At 46.6% G+C, this 24,565-nt stretch overlaps 1 protein-coding gene across 4 annotated transcripts in view; it reads right to left on the bottom strand.

Moving 5' to 3' along the window:
• LOC119972833 (ATPase family AAA domain-containing protein 2-like) overlaps positions 1-24,565 on the bottom strand; it is an 82,169-nt gene that overhangs the window by 35,301 nt on the left and 22,303 nt on the right. For all 4 annotated transcript variants that reach the window (XM_038810317.1, XM_038810315.1, XM_038810318.1 and 1 more), the window contains exons 9-13: positions 21,935-22,039; positions 21,267-21,377; positions 7,689-7,797; positions 1,649-1,764; positions 158-332 (exon numbers count right to left, since the gene is read on the bottom strand). In XM_038810317.1, the coding sequence (XP_038666245.1) occupies positions 158-332; positions 1,649-1,764; positions 7,689-7,797; positions 21,267-21,377; positions 21,935-22,039 (616 nt within the window). The remainder of the gene's footprint in view (positions 1-157; positions 333-1,648; positions 1,765-7,688; positions 7,798-21,266; positions 21,378-21,934; positions 22,040-24,565) is intronic.

Raw genomic sequence — 24,565 nt, 5'->3', positions numbered from 1 at the left:
CACTTTGCGCATTCTCCCCCCGTCAACGTGGGTCTCACCCCCACAACGTAAAAAGATGTGCAGGGTAGGTGAATTGGACACATTGAATTGCCCCTTAATTGGGGGGAAAAAAAAGAGAATTGGGTACTCCAAATTTATTAAAAAGTCTTCTATTTACCTGATCAAAAAGTAAGCGTAGTTGTCGTTCGGATTCCCCGACCCACTTACTGAGGCAGTCTGCACCCTTTCGCATGAAGAAGGACACCCTTCGGTCTCCATGGCTACACTCATTGGCCAGGGCTCTGGCAACAAGGGTCTTTCCCGTTCCAGGAGGGCCACAAAATAAGCAGCCTCTAAAAATTGAAGACGAGAAACTTCAAGAGCAGTTTTTTGTGCCAAGTATTTACAAATGAAGAAATATTGAAGTGACAATTAGTTCAGTTCTTGTAGATTCAGTTTCAGCCCCATTGCACAGCACCTGCAAGTAAACTGCAGATCAACTGAATACGGTAATAAATGACTCAAAACGAAGTTTTACTTGAAGTCAAGAGCACTAGTAGTAATTAAAAATGACTTTCCCAAGTTTTATTTTTGCACAACTTAACTTCATTATTTAGTGTGATTGCATTTCATTGGGTGTTCGTTACATCACAACACGTGCAGATAGAACCTCTGACAGAATGAATCCAACTCTAAATGACCAGATTCTGTTCACTAAACTACTATTCAGCTTTTGTGGCTGGAGATTAACCTCCATCTCATGAACAGAATAATGCAATATGGCCATTCTGCAAGTTTCTGATGCCTGTATCCTAACTTGCACTAAAACCCAATCATCACTTCCGTTGGCCTATATTGACTCCAGGGTCAGACAACAATTGAAATTTAAAATTCTCGTCCTAGTTTTCAAACCCATTCATGTCTTCATCCCTCTTTATCCCTGTAATCTCCTCCACCTATAACCCAGATATCTCCACACTCCTCCAATTCTGGACTTTTGTTCGTACAATTCCTTTGGCAGTCTATCGCTCCCAATTTCTGTGATTTAATCCTGAAATCTCAACTTAAAATCTACTCTTCGATCAAGATTTTCGCCTAATATTTCCTTATGACCCATGTCAAATTTGGTTTGATAACACTCTTGCAAACCATCCAGGAACATTTTACTAGGTTAAAACTGCTTCATAAGTGCAAGTTGTTTGAATTGAACATCATCTCATTTTCTATAGTGTACGCTTTAACATAGAATATTATTGTGCACGCTTTAACATAGAATATTGTATCTAGCATGAATCCACACATTTGATTCAGATGCAGTCTTAAAAAAACGATTGATGATCTGGTGCTTAAAACTACAGCAATTCACAATCAGCTGGATTTGCTCATTAACTGCAGCAGGCTTGAAGGGACAGGCTAGGTTAAATAGCTAAGCACCATAATTTCTTCCAGATCACAGACTACCTATGAGCAATATCAATGGGAAGACCAGAAAGTAATGCAGCTTACAGGTTAGCACAGAAGAATTCAAGTATAAAACTTAAAAATCTAATATACAATTTGTATTTTGCGTTCTCCTTTAACACACTGATCCTAAGTTTCAATTAACCACCTCAGTCCACATTTAAAAAAAGCATTATTTAAATTGATGAACAAAATGGCCTTCCTATACCTTGGAGGTTGAATCTTAAATCTCTCAAACACTTCAGGATAAAGCAACGGAAATACCACCATCTCCTTCAGTGCAGCGATATGGCTGGAAAGTCCACCCACACTATCGAAACGAACCTAAGAATATATAACAAACAAATGCTACTTTCAACAAATAATGCACAGTTATTCTACATATGCCATCCTCCCTAACATCGGTAAACTGGATTCATATCATGTTTTATAGGTCTCCCCATTCACATTATAAAATTCTGAAAACAATATACTCGTCTTCATTCATCGATTTGGCACAACCAATGTTAACAAAAATGAATCTGAGATTCTGCCAAATCTAACGACATATCCTACTGGCATTGTGGTTCACACCACCAAACTTGTGAAAATTCAGCAGGATTTGTAAAACTGCAGAACACGCCCCACAGGAAAAAAAAATCAGACGCATAAAGGAAGTAAATTAGTCTGAGTGCTTGATAAAGCATTACCTTTTACAAATCTGATTTCCCCCCCCTCAAATAAAATTGACAGCCATAGGTATTAAATAAGCAAAGACAGGGCATTAGTTTAATAATTGCAAAAGAAACAGTTTGCACTGCATGACAGCACAGAAGAGGAAAACAGTATAGTCAGTATAAAATCTTTTCCGAATCCAGCTGTAGAAGTTTACGGTCTATAATATAATGCTGAGCCTCGATTCAAGAGTCAGCCACACAGAATCGTGTAATACAGGAGACTGATATTCGGTCCACTTCGTTCCTCCTCTTTGAGAGGGCTAATCAATTAATCCCAACTCTATATTTCCCACTAGGCCACTGCCCTACAATTATTTTTCCTTCTAATTTTCCCCCATTGCCATTTTGAAAGTTATTATTGATTCTGCTTCCATGGATCTTTCAGGCAGTAAATTCTAGATCGCTATTACTCACTGCGTAAAAAAGATTGGCAAAGGCAGAGATAAAATGAGGAGCAATCTTTAACATGTCCCCTGCTTAACGACCCTTCAAAGAAGTTTCTCATTTTCTATCAAAACTGATGATTTTTAATACCTGTACTAAATATTCCCTTCACTTCCATAACAACAATTAAAATCAAAAGAATGGTGACATAGTAAGAGTCCTTCCTGTTTATTTACTTTGTTCCCATTTCTTTTATTATTTTTGGTCCGCGGAACTGTAATCGGGATGTGCCTTTAAACAGAAGAAGGAGTTTAACAGCCTGCTTGCTAGGACACTGTTCTCAGTTTTGTATTTTGGAGAGGAGAAACCAGACTCTTTGGTGCCGAGTGGGTCTCAGGAACCAGCTTTGGAGGGATTCTCGGATTGGTTAACTGGCAACCGGTGGGTTGGCCAGGAACAGCGTTCTGCCCGACAACAGTCAGCAATTAATTACCGCTTGATGCTTTGAGAGAACTTAGCAGAAGTGTTTAAACCTTGGAAGTAAAAGCGACGTAGAGTCTGCAGAGAAACAGTAGCAACCTTGCCAGAGAAAACCACCTCAAGCCAAGAAGGAAGTACCAAAACAAAAGCCTGAACTTCAGACATTGCAAAGATCCTTTACCCTTTTCATTTCTCCCACTCAACTCCTCAGATAATGAAGCAATCCGTGTCCAAATGAAGTAAGACAATATCCAGGCTTGCGCTGCTAAGTGGCAAGTTACATTTACACCACACAAGTGCCGGGTAATGACCATCACCTACACCTACATGAGAGGATCTAACCATCGTCCCTTGATATTCAATGGCATTACCATCGCTGAAACCCCCACAATCAACTTTCTTTGGTTACCATTAATCAGAAACCGAACTCAACTAGCCACATTAATACTGTGGCTACCAGGACAGGTCAAATGCTAGGAATCCTACAGCAAGTAACTCAGCTCCAGCCCCACAAAGTCTGCCCATCACCTACAAGGCACAGATCAGGAGTGTAATGGAATACCCTCCACTTGCCTGGATGAGTGCAGCTCCAACACTCAAGAAGCTTGACACCATCCAGGACAAAGCAGCCCGCTTGATTGCTCCCCTTTCCACAAACATTCAAAACCTTCAACACAGACGAACAGCAGCAGTCATGTGTACCATCTACAAGATGCACTGCAGTAACTCTCCAAGATTCCTGAGACAACACTTTCCAGACCCATGACCGTTACCATCTAGAACAGGGGTGGGCAAACTTTTCCGTGCAAGGGCCACATTCAGAAATTCACAATTTTAAAGGGTCGCATAGTATATTAAGTAAAATAATTACTTCACCCGGTTATGATTCTGGGCGCCTCATATAGGACATAGAACAGTACAGCACAGAACAGGCCCTTCGGCCCTCGACGTATGCCAAGTAATGATCACCCTACTCAAGTCAACGTATCCACCCTATACCAGTAAGTAACCCAACAGCCCCCCCCCTCATTAACCTTAAAAAAATAATAAAAAATTTAAAAAAAATTTTATTTTTTAAAAAAAATAAAATTATTTTTTAATGACTTGGTGGGCCGCATAAAGACCTTTGGCGGGCCTCATGCGGCCCGCAGGCCGTAGTTTGCCCACCCCTGATCTAGAAGGACAAGAGCAGCAGATACCTAGGAACCACACCACCTGGAGGTTCCCCTCCAAGTCACTCACCACCCTGACGTAGAAATATATCGCCACTCCTTCACTTTCGCTGGGGCAAAATCTTGGTAGTCCCTCCCTGACAGCATTGTGGGGTACCTAAACCTCAGGGACTGCAGCAGTTCAATAAGACAGCTTACAACCACCTGAAGGGTGACTAGGGATGGGCAATAAATGCTGGCCTAACCAGCGATGGTGGGGTTTGGGAAAGGGGAATTAGATAGTTACATTTTCTGTCCATTTAATAGCAGCACGGTAGCATTGTGGATAGCACAATGGCTTGACAGCTCCAGGGTCCCAGGTATGATTCCGGCTTGGGTCACTGTCTGCGCGGAGTCTGCACATCCTCCCCGTGTGTGTGCGTGGGTTTCCTCCGGGTGCTCCGGTTTCCTCCCACAGTCCAAAGATGTGCAGGTTAGGTGGATTGGCCATGATAAATTGCCCTTAGTGTCCAAAATTGCCCTTAGTGTTGGGTGGGGTTACTGGGATAAGGGGAGGTGTTGACCTTGGGTAGGGTGCTCTTTCCAAGAGCCGGTGCAGACTCGATGGGCCGAATGGCCTCCTTCTGCACTGTAAATTCTATGATAATAAAATGGTTACTTGTGTTAAAGTTACAAACCTGGTGACTGTAGTTTATTGGGCTTTCTTTGTTTGTTTCTTTGTTTATTGGTATTTAAAATAAAATCTAATTTCACCTATGTTGCTACTCTGGAATTGACCACACACTAGCCCAGGTTATCACCACAGTATCTTAAACATATTAAGGATCCCATTAAGGGATACATAAATGCAGAAACGGTTGTAAAAATCAATTGATCTGCAACCAAGGACAAGCCCGAAGGTGTAAATGGTCAACAAACTCCAGTGAGGGAGATTATTCCAAAGTCATCAATCCAATACCAAAAAGACTACAATCATGGGCGTGATTCTACGGGACAGGCAACTCCGGTGCGAAGGAGTGGCGTGAACCACTCCGGCATCAGGCCGCCACAAAGGTGCAGAATCCTCCGCACCTTCGGGGGCTAGGCCGGCGCGGTTTGCACCGCACCGGCCGGCACGAGTTGGCGCATGCGTGGGAGCGCCAGCGTGTGCTGACGTCATCCCAGAGCATGCGCAGGGGGGGCTCATATCCGCCTCGGCCAGCACAGCACAGGCCCGCCTATGGATCAGTGGGCCCCGATCGCGGGCCAGGCCACCGTGGAGGCACCTCCCACAAACTTCATCAAGAAGGGGCCTGATGCATTGTGCTCAGCCATCTGCAAGCAGAATCAAGCTCCCAGGAGGGATACAGTAGCTGACATACCTGACAGTTGTGGGTAAAATACACCATCTAAGTTACACAGCCTATCTGGACGTTTCAATGGTGCCCTATACTAAATTAACTCTCAGCCAGGGCAGGAAAACGAGACTGCAGTCAAAAATGACCTAGATGGCAGGTTGGGGTGAAGGAAGGACGAACTAACAAGACAGCTAGAGGAATTTTGCAAAGATCCCTCTCTAGGCAGTGCAAAGTCAGGAAGGAGAAAATAGAAGAGGTCGAGTTCAAACTCTTCTTGGCATAAAATGTTGAAACTTCAAACCAAGAGGCAAATATTAAAGTGCAATGGGTTTAGCTAAATTCATTCAATGCTAATCTTGCTTCACAGCTTCGAATCCCAAAAACAAGAGAAATTATCCTCTACTGAGGTGGTGGGTGAGCTTGTCCTCCTTTGGTACTGGCAAATTTTAAAGAAACCCCACAGCCTCGGACTCAACAATGCAGTGTGAGAAGACACTACTTTTTCACTAATTTCTTGTAGTTTCATTGTGATGCCTACTTAAGAGCAAGGCGAAAGTTATTTTTTCAAAATTCCACATGATTATCTAGCCACTGAACATGGTTCCTTTCTTGCCAGTAAAAGTGAACTCATTCTTTTCTTCCAACTTAAAAGATTCAGTCAAATTGGCAAAAAGGGCTCATGTCAATGCGCATGCAAAATCAGCAAGGACAACAGCTTGCTTTCTTGCATGAAATGTTCACAAGTTCGAGTGTGCCCCCGCATACAATATCTCACCTATCCAATAAAGTACCTCAGCGGCAGAAACTGAGAACCAGCAGACAAAATTAAGATAGTGGTTTTTCTCAGAGAAATCAGTTTGACTTCGGAGAAAACTTACAAAAAGCTTCAGTAAACAAGATATACAACAAATGAAAATCTGCTACTGCTAACAAGAAACCTTCATAGTTGCTGGTACTTCAGTGCAAATAAAGCAGGGGCCATGAAATTGCAATGGATTAACACGCTATTCCCATTTTCTATACATCTTTAACTTTTTTTTTAAGATTGGATTTGGGTTTATTGTCATGTACACAGAGTGAAAAGTACTGTTCTGCATACAGTCCAGACAGATCATTCCATACACGAAAAAACATAGGACATACAATAGGTACAATGGAAACAAGTGCACAGTTACATAATAAAAGAGTTAGATTACCGAATGTTAACCTTCATCTCAAGAAGAAAAACCAGATGCTTCATTTGTAGAGCATAAACCTGAAACCACCTGTTATGTTCAGTTTTGGGCACTGAACCGGAGGATATACATGGAAGTGACACAGTAAAGATTGAGGAAAATGAAATGAGGGTTTAAAGGAGATTAGTTACAAGGCATAAACCTGGCTTGCAGAAAGATTAGTTAGGAGGTCACATTTCAGAAACCTAGTTTAGCAGGTTGAATGGTGATTAATTGAAGTAAAGGTGATTAAACAAATTGATAGGCAAATGGGGAGGAATCATTTCCTCTAGCTGGAGAATCTAGAATGAGATAAACTTAAAATTAGTGTTAGAATTTTTAGGGGACAAATAGAAATATTTCTGGTAGTGGAAATTTGGAATGCCCTCCCCCAAAAAGCTTAGGATGCTGTGACAATTGGAATTTACAAGATTAAGGTCAGTAGATTTGTACTTTTGTTGAAGAAGGATATAAAGCAAAAAAGAAAGTTGAAATACAGATCCAAGATGAACTAATCAAATGGCAGAGCAGGTTCAAGTGGCTAAATGATCCACTCCTGTTCCCAAAATGCTTCATTTGTACAGAAAGACAATAAATGAACAAAATCTGCAGTTTCACATATTTATGAGAATAAGTTGGTTTCTGAAGATAGTATGACTAAATAGCAGAGGAGAAATACAACAAATAATTCTGATAATTGAAAGATTAACCAAATATTTGACAATCATATCACATGATTTAGACACTTACTGGCCAGAACTGGCATTACAGTAGACTCTTTTCATTTTTTTACTATTTTCAACAGGAGTCTCATCTCTATCCAGATCTTGTATACATCTTTAACTTAACATTTCGTGATTGATCTGTTAAGTTTATTATGAAAAAAACAAAGGGGTAGAAGTAATTAAAGATTTGGGGGGAAAAGCCCAAATTCCCTTAACTTACGGAAGTGTCAATTTGCATTGGGTCCACATCTGCCAGGCTAGCACCTATTTTCATTCGATCTTTATGAATTCCTTTCAAGTCATCTTTCCTAACATTCAGTGGGAGACATCTAAAAAATATAAAACAATTTTAATAGTGGAATTGTGGACAAAAGCTTGCCTTTCCATACATAAACAATTGATGAGAGATCTTCTTAGAAAGGGGAACAATTCAAACAATGGAGCAAAATAGTACACTTGTGTTGTCTTATGAATCTTATCCTGTTTTATACAAACAGCTATCTTTTAGGAGGGAATTCACAAAAGAGGCTGCCCTCTCAAAGCAATCACATAAACAAAGGCAAGCAGATCTGGCAACTGTTTTTAAATTCCGTGCATCGCTGATAGTGGTAAGAAAATATCATGAATAGATGGACAGAGCAGAGATCGGCAAGTGAATGTTTTCAACAGAAATTAGAAATGGAGTGATTGGTGACCATCAGGATAGATGCAGAATAAGAAATGTCTCATCCTGGATTCAAAGGGATGCAGAGCACTGATGTTTGAGGCAAAAGCTCCAATATCTAGAGGACAAAGTGTAGGATCACATGTCTCAAGAGTACAGTTGCCTGAGAGACTGGCAGATAGCAGAGTGATTTTAGCTGGGGTAAAGGAACAAGTCACAATGTGCAAAGAAAACTAGAGCTGACCTTGCCAAGGACTCTGGAATTGTCCAATAGCTATAAAGTTTTGAACGGCAATGAGGACAGCAAGAGATTTAGATGGCAGGGGAAATAGTAGATTGAATCAACACTGTGGTAAAAGAGGCAATGCAACGGGTAGAGTGGATAGGTAAAAAAAAGCAGGAAGATATTTATAATAGAAGATTCAATACTTTGAGGCATTGAAATCAATGGAAAACAGAAATAAATTGGGCAGAATAAAAGCCTTCCCTTTCGCTATTATCCATCTTATAATTCTGACTTGCTATTATCCATTTTATAATAATAATTTTTATTGGTGTCACAAGTAGGCTTACATTAACACTGCAAAGAAGTTACTGTTGATGTGTTAGGCAGGTTGGTTCGACGTTGACTGCAACTGGATGGAGGGAAGCTAGAAACAAACGTCTGACACCGGAGATGATCCAACACTTTTATTTAACTATGAACTGCTGTACATGTTCAGCTGTGGGTTGACACTCTAATTCTACTGATGACCTCTTACTGGCTCGACCAGACTTACTAGCTAGTGCCCACTAACTTGTGCACTCTGACTGTCTCAGTATCTGGGTCCTGAGAGAGAGTCTTAATGCCCTGTGGGCTTTATAGTGGTGGTGTCCTGTCTGGTGATTGGTTGTTCTGTGTTGTGTGTTCATTGGTCACCCTGTGTGTCAATCACTGCCTGTCTGCATCTCATTATATACACATGAGTGGATATTATGACATCTCCCCCTTTAAAAAAAAAGTTTTGGAACATGAAGGTATATACATGCCTGACTATGTACAAGAGGGAGTTAACGAACATGTGTACATAGGAAGGTGTCTATCGTGCAGATACAGAACAAACTGAACAAAATTTACAAAAGTCTATTGATTCAGTCTTTGAGGCGGGCGACGAATGTGTGTCGATCGCCGCAGAGGTGGAGCAGGAGACGCCGGCACTTGGACAGGCGGGATTGCTGGCATTGCGGCGGTGTCGTGGACAGGCGGGATCGCTGGCAGATCGGCAGCCTCGTGGCAGGAGACGTCTGGAGGAGGCATGATAACCGGCGGAGCAATGCGGTTAGGCGGCAAACTCTCCGCAGCGCCCTCTTGTTGCGCCAGAGAATGGATTTGTCAGCTATTTGAACAATGAAAGACTTTGGGGCGGCCTTCCTGACAACAACAGCTGGGGCCGACCAACCCCGCTCAGGCAACTGGACGCGAACAACATCTGCTGGAGCCAGCGCAGGCAGATCTGTGGCATGAGCATCATACGTGACCTTCTGCTGGTCCCTGGACCAATGCACTTTTTGCAGCACCGTGAGGTGATCAAGGTCTGGAATATGGATGGCTGGAACAGTCGTCCTCAGGTTGCGGTTCATGAGCATCTGCGCCAGAGACAAACCAGTCGACAGAGGGGCTGCCTGTAGGCCAGCAGCGCCAAGTTGAAATCGGAGGCCGAGTCTGCAGCCTTGCACAACAACCGCTTGACAATATGGACCCCTTTTTCAGCATTCCCGTTTGATTGCGAGTAATGGGGACTGGAGGTGATGTGTCTACAGTTGTAGATATGGGTGACGTGATCCCCACGGTCGAGAGAAATAGCACGATCTTCCTTGCATACGATGCTGCCTCGAGGTCGGAGGCCTCGATATACAGGAGGAACTTTTGCTTGAAGATTTTCCAATTGGCGGCGAGGTTGCCGGAGGAGGCTGGATTTTTTCCATTTCGCTGGATGGCCGCTTGCTGGTCGTTGCAGATTCACTCGAGGTCGGTTCGGCAGGATTAATAGCACTCTGGTACTATGATGTGTTAGGCAGGTTGGTTCGACGTTGACTGCAACTGGATGCAGGGAAGCTAGAAACAAACGTCTGACACCGGAGATGATCCAACACTGTTTTATTTAACTATGAACTGCTGAACACGTTCAGCTGTGGGCTGACACTCTACTAATCCTGCTGATGACATCTTACTGGCTCGACCAAACTTACTAGCTACCACATGGCAGTAGTGCCCACTAACTTGTGCACTCTGACTGTCTCAGTATCTGGGTCCTGAGAGAGAGGGAGTCTTAATGCCCTGTGGGCTTTATAGTGGTGGTGTCCTGTCTGGTGATTGGTTGTTCTGTGTTGGGTGTTCATTGGTCATTCTGTATGTCAATCACTGCCTGTCTGCATCTCATTATATACACGAGTGGATATTATGATAACTGTGAAAATCCCCTAGTCACCACACTCCGGCGCCTGTTCGGGTACACTGAGGGAGAATTCAGAATGTCCAATTCACTTAACAAGCAGATTTTCGGGACTGGGGGAGGAAACCGGAGCAGCTGGAGGAAACCCACACGGGGAGAACGTGCAGATTTTGCACAGACAGTGACCCAAGCCAGGAATCGAACCCAGATCCGTGGCGCTGTGGAGCAACAGTGCTGACCACTGTTCTACAGTGCTTATAATTCTGGCCAAAACATATTTGATTCCCAATATTGGCAAGAGGCTGTAATATACAGTAGGAAAGCTGATGGAAAGACTAAAGATCTAACTTTAAACAAAAAGGCTCATCCAGAATGTTGAATTGTCTATTCTCACTCCAGATACTGACAGACGTGCTGTGCTAATCCAGGATTTACAATTTCTGTTTCAGAGGTGAAATGAAAAAAAATCCTTAAGTTAGTGAACAAAGGATCCTGGCACAGGACCAGCACAGACGTTTCCCCACTTCGTTTCATGCATTATTTATAGAAAGATGATTGAAAGACATCAAGAAGGAAGTACTGCTCCAAAAACTACTTTTCAACAATTAGGTTGTTAATCAAAAGATAATCTAATTCAAAAAAATTATCTAGCCAAACAATTCTGCAGTGTTGAAGATCAATGTGGAATTACCAAGAGCACATTTGTCTCCTCTAAATTAACCTCCGTAAAGGACGACGGTTGGAGGAAAACAGAAACATGTAAACCTACAAGAATAAGTATACCAGCTTTCAAACAGTCTTATTTGTATCAAGAAATTATTCAATCCTCTTGAACAAGGCTGTGAATGACAGCCCGCCTTTGGAGGACCCCCCTGCCTGATTTCTACCAGTAAGTTAGAAATGCTTCAATTTCTCTTAATTTGAATCCTTCCCCTGTCATTCCAGTGGAGGCTTTCTTTGAAAAATAATTCATTAGGGTGTGGAACAGATTGGGTGCTGAGCACTTGCAGCTTTAAGGCAGCCCTCTCTGGCAGATGCTTCATGTTGACCACCACAGTCTGTCAAACAGCTGAAACAGATGTTGCCAACACACCAGTATTCATTTTTCTAGTGGCTTCAAAATCTACAGGCGCCTCTGCTCAAAACCATTCATCTTTCCTTCAATAATGCTGATACTGTAGTACAAATGTCATCACTGACCAGCTGTACAATCGTCTGCAGTAGCATAATAGTTGCTGTAGTGACCATTTGGCTGCAAGCACTCAGTCGACATCGGAGTCTTTACTCATGTTGCACTTCATTGCTGGCTATTTGTTGTTTTCTTTCTGCTTGAGTTGATGTTTGGGCAAAAGGGATGATAAAAAGTTGACAAAAAAATCCAGTGCAGCACTGTACTGTATTGTTCTCGGGGTTGTTGGCAGATGGAGGTGTTTGTGATAAGGTGCGGTTGGTGATTAGGGATTATGTGGAGTTCAATCAGAATGGGGAGGTGTCGGCGGGCATTTTTTGGGAAGCACTGAAGGCAGTGGTTCGGGGAGAAATTCTCATTTACGGTTCATGCGAATAAGGAGGGTGGAACATGACCGTCTAGTGAGCGAGACAGTGGAGATGGACAGGGAATATTTGAGGGTGCCCACCGTGAAGGGATTGGCGAGGAGGAAAAAGTTGCAGGGGCAATTTGACAGGCTGACAACGGGGAGGGCGGTAGGGCAACTGCGTAGGGCAAGAGGGGTGCAATAAGAGTATGGGGAGAAGGCGAGCCACATGCTGGGGTTCAGAGAAGCCGTAGAGGAAGGCCGATGTCTTGGCCTTCACCTCTATGATTGCACGGTGACAAATTTTGCTGGAGTGGCGGTCGGCATCGCCACTGGTGTAGCAGCATGACTGGGTGACCTGTATGACTTACTGCAGTTAGAGAAGATAAAGTACGAGTTAAGGGGCTCAGCAGGGGAGTTTGAGAAAAGGTGGAAAAAGTACTGTATTTTTTAACAGGACATTTTGCAGCTCCTTCTTTCCAAGGCCAATTTTGAGTAATGATACTTTAGTACTAGTCAAAAAACAAGTCAATATCTCCTCACTGCCTGAATCCTCATGCCTTGTGCTGCTGACTGATGAGAATATTACTGAATTATAGCAACCAGCTGGTATTGCATTGAATGGCATAGCATGTTCACCATCAAATGTTCTTCTGTTTCATATTATGAGTTCCAAATGTTTAAAATGTTGTGAATGAAGCAACTATTGAATTTAACATCAATTACTATTATTCAGCAATACACCCACATAAAAGGAAATGGGGGTAGAGGGTGGTAGGATTGAAGACACACGGACTGAAAATTTTCCTGCAGCAACAAATCTGTTGGAGATTGTTCTATTGACTTTTATATTGTGTTAAATTCTCCTGAAGAATGAAAATTTCAACAGACCCATTTGCTCCAGCGGATGTCTATGAACGCTTATTGCTTCATGTGGGGCAATGTAGGAAGGGAAGAATAGCTACCCATCCCAGTAATGCTCTTTCTTTCATGGTGAAAATTCCCATTGAAGTTGGTTAAAAGACATTGGATATGAGAATGGCAGCTGTACCTTGCATGATTCCCAGCCTTGTACAAACATTGCCTTTCCACATAAGCTGCTGCTAACCTGCAGCCTTAATTCAAATTGATAGAATTGCTAGAATAATAGCAAGTACTGGATAAAGTATTTGGTTCACCTGCGTCAGTATAATATAAGTAAACTCAGTAATATCACCACCCGCTGAACAACAGTTGAAGGAACAGCTGGTCCAGGGAACTCCAGTTAAGACCAGTCTGAACTTCAAGCAACAACTTCAAGCAACTCTTTTCTCAGCAATCAGATCAGGCCATTCCAGATGTTTTCCAAACGTCCACTGCTCCCCCAACTCCCAAGTCAGGTACAAACGTGCATCACATCTATTAATGTCATCAGATGAATGAATTCTTTGTATTTGAGCTGTTTTTCCACGTTTTACCAAGTTAGGAGGAAGATAAATAGCCTATTTTTAAGTGGCAGTTCTAAAAATGTGCAAAGCCTGTCACTTTGTTCAGAAATCGATATAGAATGTTTTAGCTGTAACATACTCAAAGGCTTACCCCAGTGCACAGTGGGTATTTGGAAAGACTACCGGAACCCACCCCTGACTCCGTTAGTTCCCACACCTACTCATTGAATGCCATTCCAAAAGATGGCACGTGGCCTGCCATTAAGTAGGCAATGTCTTGGCGGCTATGTGGAGCTAAGCGCACGTTTGGCAGCTCGCGCCAGGAACGGACTTTTGGGCTCTTTTTAGGGCCCCCAGCTGTACTTGTTCGACGGTTCCCGACGTGGGAAGGAGTCAGCAGCATTTCCCCAGCGGTATATGGCCTGGACCAGGAGTGGGGCGAGCAAGATAGCGGTGGCAGCGCCAAAGCAAAAGCGAGTGAAGCACCACAAGATGGCAGCCGGCGGAGACCTAGAGGCATGGCGGCAGTGGGCGCAGGAGCAGCAGGAGACTCTCCAACGCTGCTTTCGGGAGCTCAAAGCGGAGCTGCTAGAGCTGTTGAAGGCTTCTATTGACAAGCTGCTGGAGACTCAGACAGCCCAGGGGGTGGCAATCTTGGAGATCCAACAGCAGGCCTCTGAAAGAGAGGGTGAGGCCTCAGCCCTCGCGGTAAAGGTGGAGATGCATGAAGCGCTCCATAAAAAGTGGCAGGAGCGGTTCGAGGAGATGGAGAACCGGTTGAGGCAGAAAAATTTGCGGATCCTGGGCCTCCCGGAGGGGCCAGACATGGGGGCCTATGTGGTCGTCCTGCTGAATTCGTTGATGGGAGCTGGGTCCTTCTAGGGGCCCCTGGAGCTGGAGGGGGCCCACAGAATACTGGCAAGGAGGCCCAAGCCGAATGAGTCGCCACGGGCGGTGCTGGTGCGGTTCCACCGGTTCGCTGACCGGAAGTGTGTGCGCAGGTGGGCCAAGAAGGAGCGGAGTAGCAGGTTGGAGAACGCAGTGGTACGGATCTACCAGGACTGGAGTGCGGAGGTGGCTAAGCGGAGGGCCGGGTACAACCGGACGAAGACGGTGCTACACAGAAAAGAAGTGAAGTTCGGCATGTTGCAGCCGGCGTGTTTGTGGGTCACCTACAAGGACCGATACTTTTACTTCCGAGTCCCTGGAGGAGGCGTGGGCCTTTGTGCAGGCCGAGAAGTTGGACTCAAACTGAGGGTTGGGTGTGGGGGTCTGTATGTAACTGTGTTATTTTCTGAGGGAGGGGTTTCTGTTTAATGCTGGTTCTGTTTCGTTTTCAGGGCGGGTGGGGCACTTTTTTTGCGTGGGTTCGGTGGATGGGCTCGAGGAGGGGGGTAGACTTGCAATGTGGGGAGCTGATGGTGGGAAGGGGAGCTGGGGCCCCGCGAGGGGATTGGGCTGACAATGGGAGCTGCTTTAGAGGAGGCGGGGTCGGGCAGGTGGAAAGCGCAGGCTTTTTCCCGCGCTGAGGGCGGGGTCGGAGCCGAGAAGCGCGGCATTTTTTCCCCGCGTGAGGACGAGGAGGAGAGCCTGCTGCTGGGCACTGGGGAGGAGGGGTAGCCCCATACTGGGAGGGGTCGGAGGAGTGGCGGAGTTGCCGGGGTCAGTTGGCTTACAGGAGTACTATGGAAGGAGTAACGCGGCTTGGGGGGGGGGGGGGTTCACCGGGTTGCTGCTGGAATGGCCAGGAAGGAGCTAGAGTATGCGGGGGGGGGGGGGGGTTTGCCGCCGTGGGGAACGGGCCGAGCGGGGGACGCGGGCAAGTGGCGGGCAGAGGAAGGGTTATGGCTAGTCGGCTGGGGAGGGGGGCAGGGAGCCCCCGATCCGCTGATAACCTGGGATGTGAGGGGACTAAATGGGCCGGTCAAACGGGCCCGTGTGTTTACGCACCTGAAGGGGCTGAAGGCGGACGTGGCCATGCTTCTGGAGACGCACCTGAAGGTGGCGGACCAGATTAGACTGAGGAAGGGATGGGTAGGCCAAGTGTTTCATTCAGGGCTGGATGCACAAAATAGGGGGGGGGGGGGGGGGGTGGCAATCCTGGAGGGAAAGAGGGTGTCGTTTGAGGCGCCAAATGTGGTGGCGGGCAGCGGCGGGAGGTGTGATGGTGAGCGGCAAGCTGCAGGGGGAGCGGGTGGTGCTGGTTAACGTATACGCCCTGAACTGGGACGATGCGGGTTTTATGCGGCGCATGGAGAGGGGGGCAGGGAGCCCCCGATCCGCTGATAACCTGGGATGTGAGGGGACTAAATGGGCCGGTCAAACGGGCCCGTGTGTTTACGCACCTGAAGGGGCTGAATGCGGACGTGGCCATGTTTCTGGAGACGCACCTGAAGGTGGCGGACAGCGTGATGGTGAGCGGCAAGCTGCAGGGGAAGCGGGTGGTGCTGGTTAACGTATACGCCCCGAACTGGGACGATGCGGGTTTTATGCAACGCATGTTGGCCGCATTCCAGATCTGGAGACAGGGGCCCGATAATTTGGGGGGGGGGGGGGGGGGGAGAACTTCAATACAGTGCTGGATCCACCATTGGATCAATCCAGATCCAAGACGGGTAGGAGGCCAGCGGCGGCTAAGGTGTTGAGGGGTTCATGGACCAGATGGAGGGGTGGATCCTTGGAGGTTTGCGAGGCCGAGGGCCAGGGAGTTTTCATTCTTCTCCCATGTGCATACGGCCTATTCCCGGATCGATTTTTATTATGAGCAGGGGGCTGATTTCGAGGGTGGAGGATGCTGAATATTCGGCGATAGCCATTTCGGATCATGCCCCGCACTGGGTGGACCTCGAGCTGGGGGCGGAGACACACCAGCGCCCACTCTGGCGCTTGGAGGTGGGGCTGCTGGCAGAGGAGGTGGTGGGCGGGCGGGTTCGAGGATGTATCAAAAGGTACCTGGAGGCCAATGATAATGGGGAGGTCCGAGTGGGGACGGTGAAGGGAGGCACAGAGAGTGGTGTATGAATATGGGGAGAAGGCGAGTAGGATGCTGGCGCATCAGCTCCGTAAGCGGGATGCGGCTAGGGAGATTGGTGGAGTTAAGGATAGAGAATGTGGTGCGAAGTGGGTTGGCATCAACGGGGTCTTCAGGGACTTTTACGGGGAATTGTAAGCGGAAGGGGGGGATGGGGCGCTTCTTGGACCGACTGAGATTCCCGAGGGTGGAGGAGGGGCAGGTGGAGGGACTGGGGGCGCCGATTGAGCTGGTCAAAGGGATAGGGAGCATGCAGTCGGGGAACAAGCCGGGGCCGGATGGGTTCCTGGTCGAATTCTACAAAATGTTTGCAGACCTGCTGGGTCCCTTGTTGGTTAGGACCTTCAACGAGGCATGGGGGGGGGGGCTTTGCCCCCGACTATGTCCCGGGCGCTGATTTCCTTGACCCTTAAGCGGGACAAGGACCCCTGCAGTGTGGATCATACAGGCCGATCTCGCTGTTAAATGTAGACGCCAAGCTGTTGGCGAAGATCTTGGCCACAAGGATAGAGGACTGTGTGCAGTGGGTCATCCACGAGCATCAGACGGGGTTCGTGAAGGGAAGGCAGCTGAACACCAACATACGGAGGCTCTTGAATGTTATAATGCCGGCGGTAGCGGGGGGAAGCGGAGATAGTGGTGGCGCTAGACGCGGAGAAGGCCTTTGATAGGGTTGAGTGGGGGTACTTGTGGGAGGTGCTGGAAAGGTTTGGGTTTGGGGAGGGGTTTATCAGATGGGTGAGGTTGTTATCAGACCCCGATGGCGAGCGTGGCCATGAATAGGAGGAGATCGGAGTACTTCCGGTTATACCGAGGGACGAGACAGGGGTGTCCATTGTCCCAATTGCTCTTTGCGTTGGCAATCGAACCCTTGGCCATGGCGTTGAGGGAGTCGAGGAACTGGAGGGGACTGATGCGGGGTGTGGAGGAGCACCGAGTGTCGCTTTATGCAGATGACTTATTGCTATATGTGGCGGACCCAGTGGGGGGAATGCCGGAGGTAATGAATATTCTCAGGTAATTTGGGGACTTCTCAGGGTACAAGCTCAAACTGGGGAAGACCGAGCTGTTCGTCGTGCACCCAGGGGATCAGGAGGGGGGGATTGGTAGGCTCCCACTAAAAAGGGCAGAGAGGAGCTTTAGGTACCTGGGAGTCCAGGTGGCCAGGAGCTAGGGGACCTACACAAACTTAACCTTACAAGGCTGGTGGAGCAAATGGAGGAGGAGTTTAAAAGATGGGACATGTTGCCGCTGTCGCTGGCGGGCAGGGTGCAGTCAGTCAAGATGACGGTGCTCCCGAGGTTTTTGTTCCTGTTCCAGTGCCTCCCCATCCTTATCCCAAAGGCCTTTTTTAGGAGGGTGAACAGGAGCATTACGGGGCTTGTATGGGCGCATGGGACCCCAAAGGTGAGAAGGGTGTTTTTGGAGTGGGGCAGGGATGGGGGAGGGGGGGGGGGGGGGGGGGGGGGGGGCTGGCGCTGCCCAACCTCTGTGGGTACTATTAGGCTGCCAACGCAGCGATGGTGCGTAAGTGGGTAATGGTTAGGAAGGAGCAGCATGGAAGAGGATGGAGATGGCGTCCTGGGTGGGCATGAGCCTGGAGGCGCTGGTAACGGCGCCGTTGCCGCTCCCTCCAATGAAGTATACCACGAGCCCGGTGGTGGCGGCTACCCTCAGAATTTGGGGGCAATGGAGATGGCACAGGGAGGAGGTGGGGGTCTCGATGGGGTCCCCGATACGGGGGAACCAATGGTTTGTTCCAGGGAGAATCGATGGCGGGTTCCTGAGTTGGCCCAGGGCAGGTGTCAGGAGGTTGACAGACCTGTTTGTAGACGGGAAGTTTGCGAGCCTGGGTGAGTTAGAGGGGAAGTTCGGGCTCCCCCGGGGAACATTTTTAGGTACATGCAGGAAGGGCGTTTGCCAGGTGGCAGGGTTCCCTCTGTTGCCCCCGCGCGGGGTCCAGGACAGGGTGCTCTCGGGGGTGTGGGTTGGAGAGGGGAGGAATTCGGACATGTACCAAGTGATGCAGGAGATAGATGAGGCCTCGGTGGAGGAGCTGAAGGGTAAATGGGAAGAGGAGCTGGGTGAGGAGATTGAGGAGGGGACATAGGCAGATGCTCTGGAAAGAGTGAACTCCTCCTCTTCTTGTGCGAGGCTTAGCCTCATACAGTTCAAGGTGCTACATAGGGCTCATATGACCAGGACGAGGATGAGTAGGTTCTTTGGGGGCAAGGACAAGTGTACTAGGTGCTCGGGGAGCCCAGCGAACCATGCCCATATGTTCTGGGCATGCCCAGCGCTGGGGGAATTTTGGAAGGGGGTAGCAAGTACGGTGTCGAGGGTGGTAGGATCCAGGCTGGGGACTCGCAATATTTGGGGTTGCAGTGGAGCCGGGAGTGCAGGAGGCGAAAGAGGCCGGTGTTCTGGCCTTTGCGTCCCTAGTAGCCCGGCGGAGGATTCTTCTTCAGTGGAAGGATGCGAGGCCCCCAAGCGTGGAGGCCTGGATCAATGATATGGTGGGGTTTATCAAATTGGAGAGGGTCAAATTTGCCCTGAGGGGATCAGTACAGGGGTTTTTCAGGCGGTGCCAGCCTTTCCTAGATTTCCTGGCAGAACGGTAGGGAAAAAGGCCAGCAGCAGGCCGGGGGGGGGGTCGTTTCTGTGGGTTGGGTTGAAGGGACGTGTACATGTGTTCTTTGTTTATGATGGGCGTTAATCTATTTCTTCTTTTTTGTATTTACTGGGGGGGGGGGGACCGGTTTGCTCTTTTTTGTTTTCTTAGTTGTTAATATTTTTTGTTAATATTCTCCGTTATTGATATTTTGTGAAAATCTGAAAATTTTTTTTTTTTTTTTTAAAGTAGGCAATGTCTTTATAATGGACATAAAAGAATATGCATCATTACAGTGTAAGACAGGGCAGTGGGACCATGTAGAATACTCTTGAGAGCCAGTGCAAACTTAATGGACCGAATGGCCTCCTACTGCAAAGATTCCGTGAAATCATTTAGCACTCTAAGTGTATTATAAACCAGTTAGCGGTCACACTTTCCATTTCAATATGTAGTACCAAATTCTATGGAAGATGGACACTAAAAAATCTACAACATAATGTTGCATTTTGGTGGTGAATGTGTAGAGGGCAGAGGATTTAGCATGTTTTTTAAGTAAAGACATGAAAGACTTAAAACAATTAGTATCCAAAACTGTTGATGGGATGGCAAAGCATAAATGTTTCACAATAATACAAAACTTTAAAGCGTTTTTAGCCTATTCAAAAGTTTTGCCTTACCTAGACAGATTTCCCTTTGTTTCTCAATAAGACATGCAAAATAGTAATGAGATCCCTTCTCTTCGTTTGTCAAGCCTTTAGGGAACCTCACCTTTCCATCATTTTTATGGTCCCTCAAAGCAATACCATACATATGAATTAGGAGTACACAATTCAACCTGTTGAGCCTGCTTCACCATTTGATAAGATCATGGCTGTTCTGAATGTGGCCTCAGCTCCACTTTCCTGTCTGTCTACCATAACATGGGTTTCCCTTGTCAATCAAGAATGATCTCACCTCACCTTGAATACATTCAATGACCCAGCTACCACTGCTGAGGAAGGGAATTCCACAGGTTAACAGCTGCCCGAGAGGGAAAAAAAAAAATCAGCTAATCTCCATTGTAAATGGGAGATCTCTTAATTTTTAAACTGCAATCTAAATTTCCTTGTTGGAATGAGAACTTGTCATTTGTCCTTCCCTCTCTATTCCTCCTTATTTCAGTCCTCCTGGTGTCTAACTTAAGCCACAGAAAAGGGCTCTCATTCCTGGCAGGACCTTTCCACAAATGAAAACCATGCACAACAAATTCTGCAATGCAAAATTAAAAGCAATGTTAATTCCTGTTTCAAAACTCCAGCCACAACACTCACCAGTCACCATTACCTTTTTCCAATTCTAGTTCATCCATCAATTTTTCATAAAAATTAAAAACCTCAAATTTATTTTTAAAATGGTTTACTTCATTGAATATTAACATCACTTCAACCCATCAGCCTCTGAACCACTTCTTCTACATTATTCACACCACTGCCAGGAATGATTTATATTCAAACAACAAAATCCTACAGTTATGATGCAAGCCTCTTTTTAAAAGAGAACCAAATTACATCATAATTCGTTCTAATGAGATTTAAATAACCAGCCTAAAATGTTGTGGCTGAAGAGCAGTATTTCACACATGTACCAATTAAAAATAAATATGGACAGGTATTGGCAAAAGCAAGCTACATTTCAATAGGCAATATTATAATCACAATGGCACTAACCTCATTATTTAAGGTTCCACTTGAACCCACTACAGCAGACACAAGTTGTAGATAAATAAAGTGAAAGAGTAGACAGCAAAATATATATTTCAATGCAAACTTATTCCAAAGTTATCTTCCGTCCCGCACCCAACTGTAAAAGCTAGCTTTTTAAAACAAAATAAAAAAGGCCATGAACAAAACAATCTGCCATTTTACATCATAGAATCTTTAGTGAAGGATGTCATTTGGCCCATCAAGTCTGGCTCTCTGAAAGAGCATTTCACCTAGTTCCAATCCCCAGCCATATCCACTTAGTGTAGTTCTTTTCAGATAGCAAACAAAATTCCCTTTGAATAGCTCAATCAAATCTATTTCACTTCTCTATTTTTTAAAAACATGCAACATACCTCAAAAGTGTTTGGCTCCTGGTTTTGTTTCTTCTTCTTTCAAAATGCCCTTCCTCATCAGAAGATGAGGAAGAGGAGGTTGAATCACTGCTGTGTATTGCGTGCCGTCGTCTTCAACAAGAAACATTCTGTAAGCAGACTTACTTAAAGCTCCACACCGTAAATGTATTTCAAGCCACAATATTATCAAACCAGCAAGTGCAAGACCATTTGCTATCATTTCAAAGACACTGCGACAAGTCTTAAGAATTTCTCAGTCTAATTTCTAAGTCTGCACTGGTGCTCTAAAAGAGCATTTCATCTGGTCCCATTCCCCAGCCTTCCGTAACCATGCACATTAATTCTTTTCAGATAGCAAACCAATTTCCCTTTGAATACCTCGATCAAATCTATTTCTTTTTATTTTAAATTTAGAGTATCAATTTTCCCCCCCCAATTATGGCCAATCCACCTATCCTGCAGATCTTTTGGGTTGTGTGGGGGGGGGAAAAGAGACCCACGCAGACACAGGGAGAATGTGCAAACTCCACATGGACAGTGTCCCACGGCCGGGATCGAACCTGGGACCTCGGCGCCACGAGGCAGCAGTGCTAACCACTGCACCACAGTGCCACCCTAATCAAAGCTATTTCTATTTAACGTCTCTATTTCTAAAACATGCAACATACCTCAAAAGTGTTTGATTCCTGGTTTTATTTCTTCCAAAATGCTCTTCCTCATCAGAAGACAAGGAAGAGGAGGTGGATTCACTGCTGTGTATTGCATGTCGTCGCCTTCAACAAGAAAATTTCTGTAAGCAGACTTACTTAAAAGTTCCACACAGCAATTGTATTTTAAAGCCTCAATATATCTTTGGTCTTCTATTATCAAACCAGCAAGTGCAAGACCATTTGTAATCTTTTCAAAGACTCTAGGACAAGTCTTAAGAATTTCTAAGATGAGAAATTAAACTGATGCCAATATTCACACTTTCTTTATATGACAGAGTTTAGGATCAAGATGACCAACAAATCAATTATCTGGATTACAGGTGCCGTGATCCTTATTACTAAGAGGCAGTTAGCCATAGTCTAAACATTTTGGATAGGCTAAGGAAGAGTTGGGCGAGTCAGGTGTTTCATTCGAGGTTCAATAGTAGGGCTCGGGGTAGCGATCTTAGTGGGCAAGAGTGAGGTGCCAGATCGAGAAGGCGGTGGCTTATCGGGGGGCAGGTATGTGGCAGTGACGGGTGTGTTAAGAGGAGAGGTTGGTGCCACTGGAAAGCTTATATGGCCCCAATTGGGACTATGCGGATTTGTGAAGAGGGCCCTGGGTGTCATCCTGGGTCTGGATACCCATGAGCTGATAGGAGGGGACTGAAACAGTGTTGGAAACGAAGGTGGCCAGGTCCCAGCCGTGCTCTCAGACCGGGGTGGGTGGGGATTTTACACCCAAGGGATCAAGAGTATTTATTTTTCTCCTTGGCGCACAAGGTATATTTCAGGATTTACTTTTTTTGTGGCAGGAAAAGCGTTGTTGGCTGGGATTAAGAGGTCTGAGTATTCGGCAATTGTGATCTCGGATCGCACTCCGCATTGGATGGATGTGGTTTTGGAGAAGGGGGCAGCCCAGAGACCAGGGTGGAGAATGGATGTGAGGTCATTGGCAGTGCGGAGCCTCTGTGACAAGATATGGAAGGTGATTGAGGAGTATGTGGAGTTTAATTGCATGGGGGAGGTCTTGCCATCGGTGGTCTGGGAGGTTCTGAAGATGGTGGTTAGGGGGGAGGTGATCTCGTTTCAGGCTCAGGTGGATAGGGAGGAAAGGGAGGAATGCTAACGACTGATAGAAGAGATTTTGGAGGAGGAGAGAAGCCCAGACCCCAAACCTTGTGGGCGAAGGGAAAACAGGTGTCAGCTGAGAAGGGCAAACGAGCAGTCTAGGAGTTATGGGGAGAAGGCAGGGCGTATGTTGGCAGGTCAGCTCCGAAGGGAGGCCGCGGCAAGGGAGATAGTTCGGGTGTGGGATAAGGCTCCAGAACAGATTAATAAAATGTTCGAGGAGTTCTATAGGGTTCTGTGTAGGTTGGAGCCATCGGAGGACGAGCGCTCAAGGGCAGATTAATAAAGTGTTCGAGGAGCTATAGAGACCTGTATAGGTTGGAGCTACCAGAGGAAGAGCGGGGGAAATGAGGGGTTTCTGGATGGGCTGGAGTGTCCAAGGTTGGGGGATGCAGATGGTGGGGTTGGAGGAGCCAGTGGAGGAGCCAGTGGTAATGGTGGCGATTGAGAGGATGCAGACAGGGAAGGCGGCGGGGCCCGCTGGGTTATAAGGACAGGCTGGCACTGCAAATGTTAGAGGATGCAATGGGTCAGGGTGTCTGGCCACAAACAATGGGGCAGGCTTCCATCTCGCTCTTGTTAAAGGAGGACAAGGATCCAGTGGAGTGTGGGTCGTATAGGCCCATATCTCTGCTGAATGCAGATGGCAAGATATTTGCAACGGTGTTGGCGTTAAGGTTGGAAGGGTGTCTCTGAAAGGTGATTGGGGAGGACCAACTGAGGTTCGTGAAGGGAAGACAGTTGTCCTCGAATGTGAGGAGGTTGCTGAACATGTTGCTCTCTTCGGCAGAGAGGAGGCAGACAGAGGTGGTGGTGGCATTAGATCGGGGGGAGTGGAGTTATTTGATAGAAGTATTGGAGAAATTTGGGATCAGGCCGAAGTTTATGACATGGGTGTAGCTGCTATATAAAGGTGCCACTGGTGAGCATGCGCACAAGCAGTATGAACTCAGGGTATTTTGCATTACATTGGGATACAAGGCAGGATGCCCCATCTGTTTGCATTGACTATAGAGCCCATGGCTATTTTGCCGAGAAGCTCATGGTTGTGGAAGGGGACAATGGAGGTAGGGTTGGGGGGGGGGGGGGGGGGGGGGGGGGGGGGAAGAGAGAGAAAGAGAGACGGGGATGGAACATAGGGTATCTTTGTTGCTGTATTCTTCAGAGCCAAGCAGTTTGGTGGGGAGATTAATGGGTTGCTCCAGAGATTTGGGCCGGTTTCAGGTTACAAATTGAATTTAGGGAAGAGAGTATTTTGTGAATTTAGAAAAGAGAGTATTTTGTGGTGTCCCCACCGGGAGTGGGAGCTGGGGCGGGCTGCCATTCCACCTGGCGGCGTCTCATTTTAGGTTTTTGGGGGTGCAGGTGGCCCGGGGTTGGGCAGGGTTTCAGAAGTTTAACTTTACTAGTTTGGTGGGGAGGATGAATGCTGGTTTGCTCAGGTGGGACAATCGCCCTCTGTCGTAGACAAGCCAGGTG

This window comes from Scyliorhinus canicula, chromosome 10 (genome assembly GCF_902713615.1).
Source record: "Scyliorhinus canicula chromosome 10, sScyCan1.1, whole genome shotgun sequence".
Classification (NCBI taxonomy): domain Eukaryota; kingdom Metazoa; phylum Chordata; class Chondrichthyes; order Carcharhiniformes; family Scyliorhinidae; genus Scyliorhinus; species Scyliorhinus canicula.
Note: the sequence above shows the minus strand (reverse complement) of the source record. Positions and strands in the feature narration are given on the sequence as shown.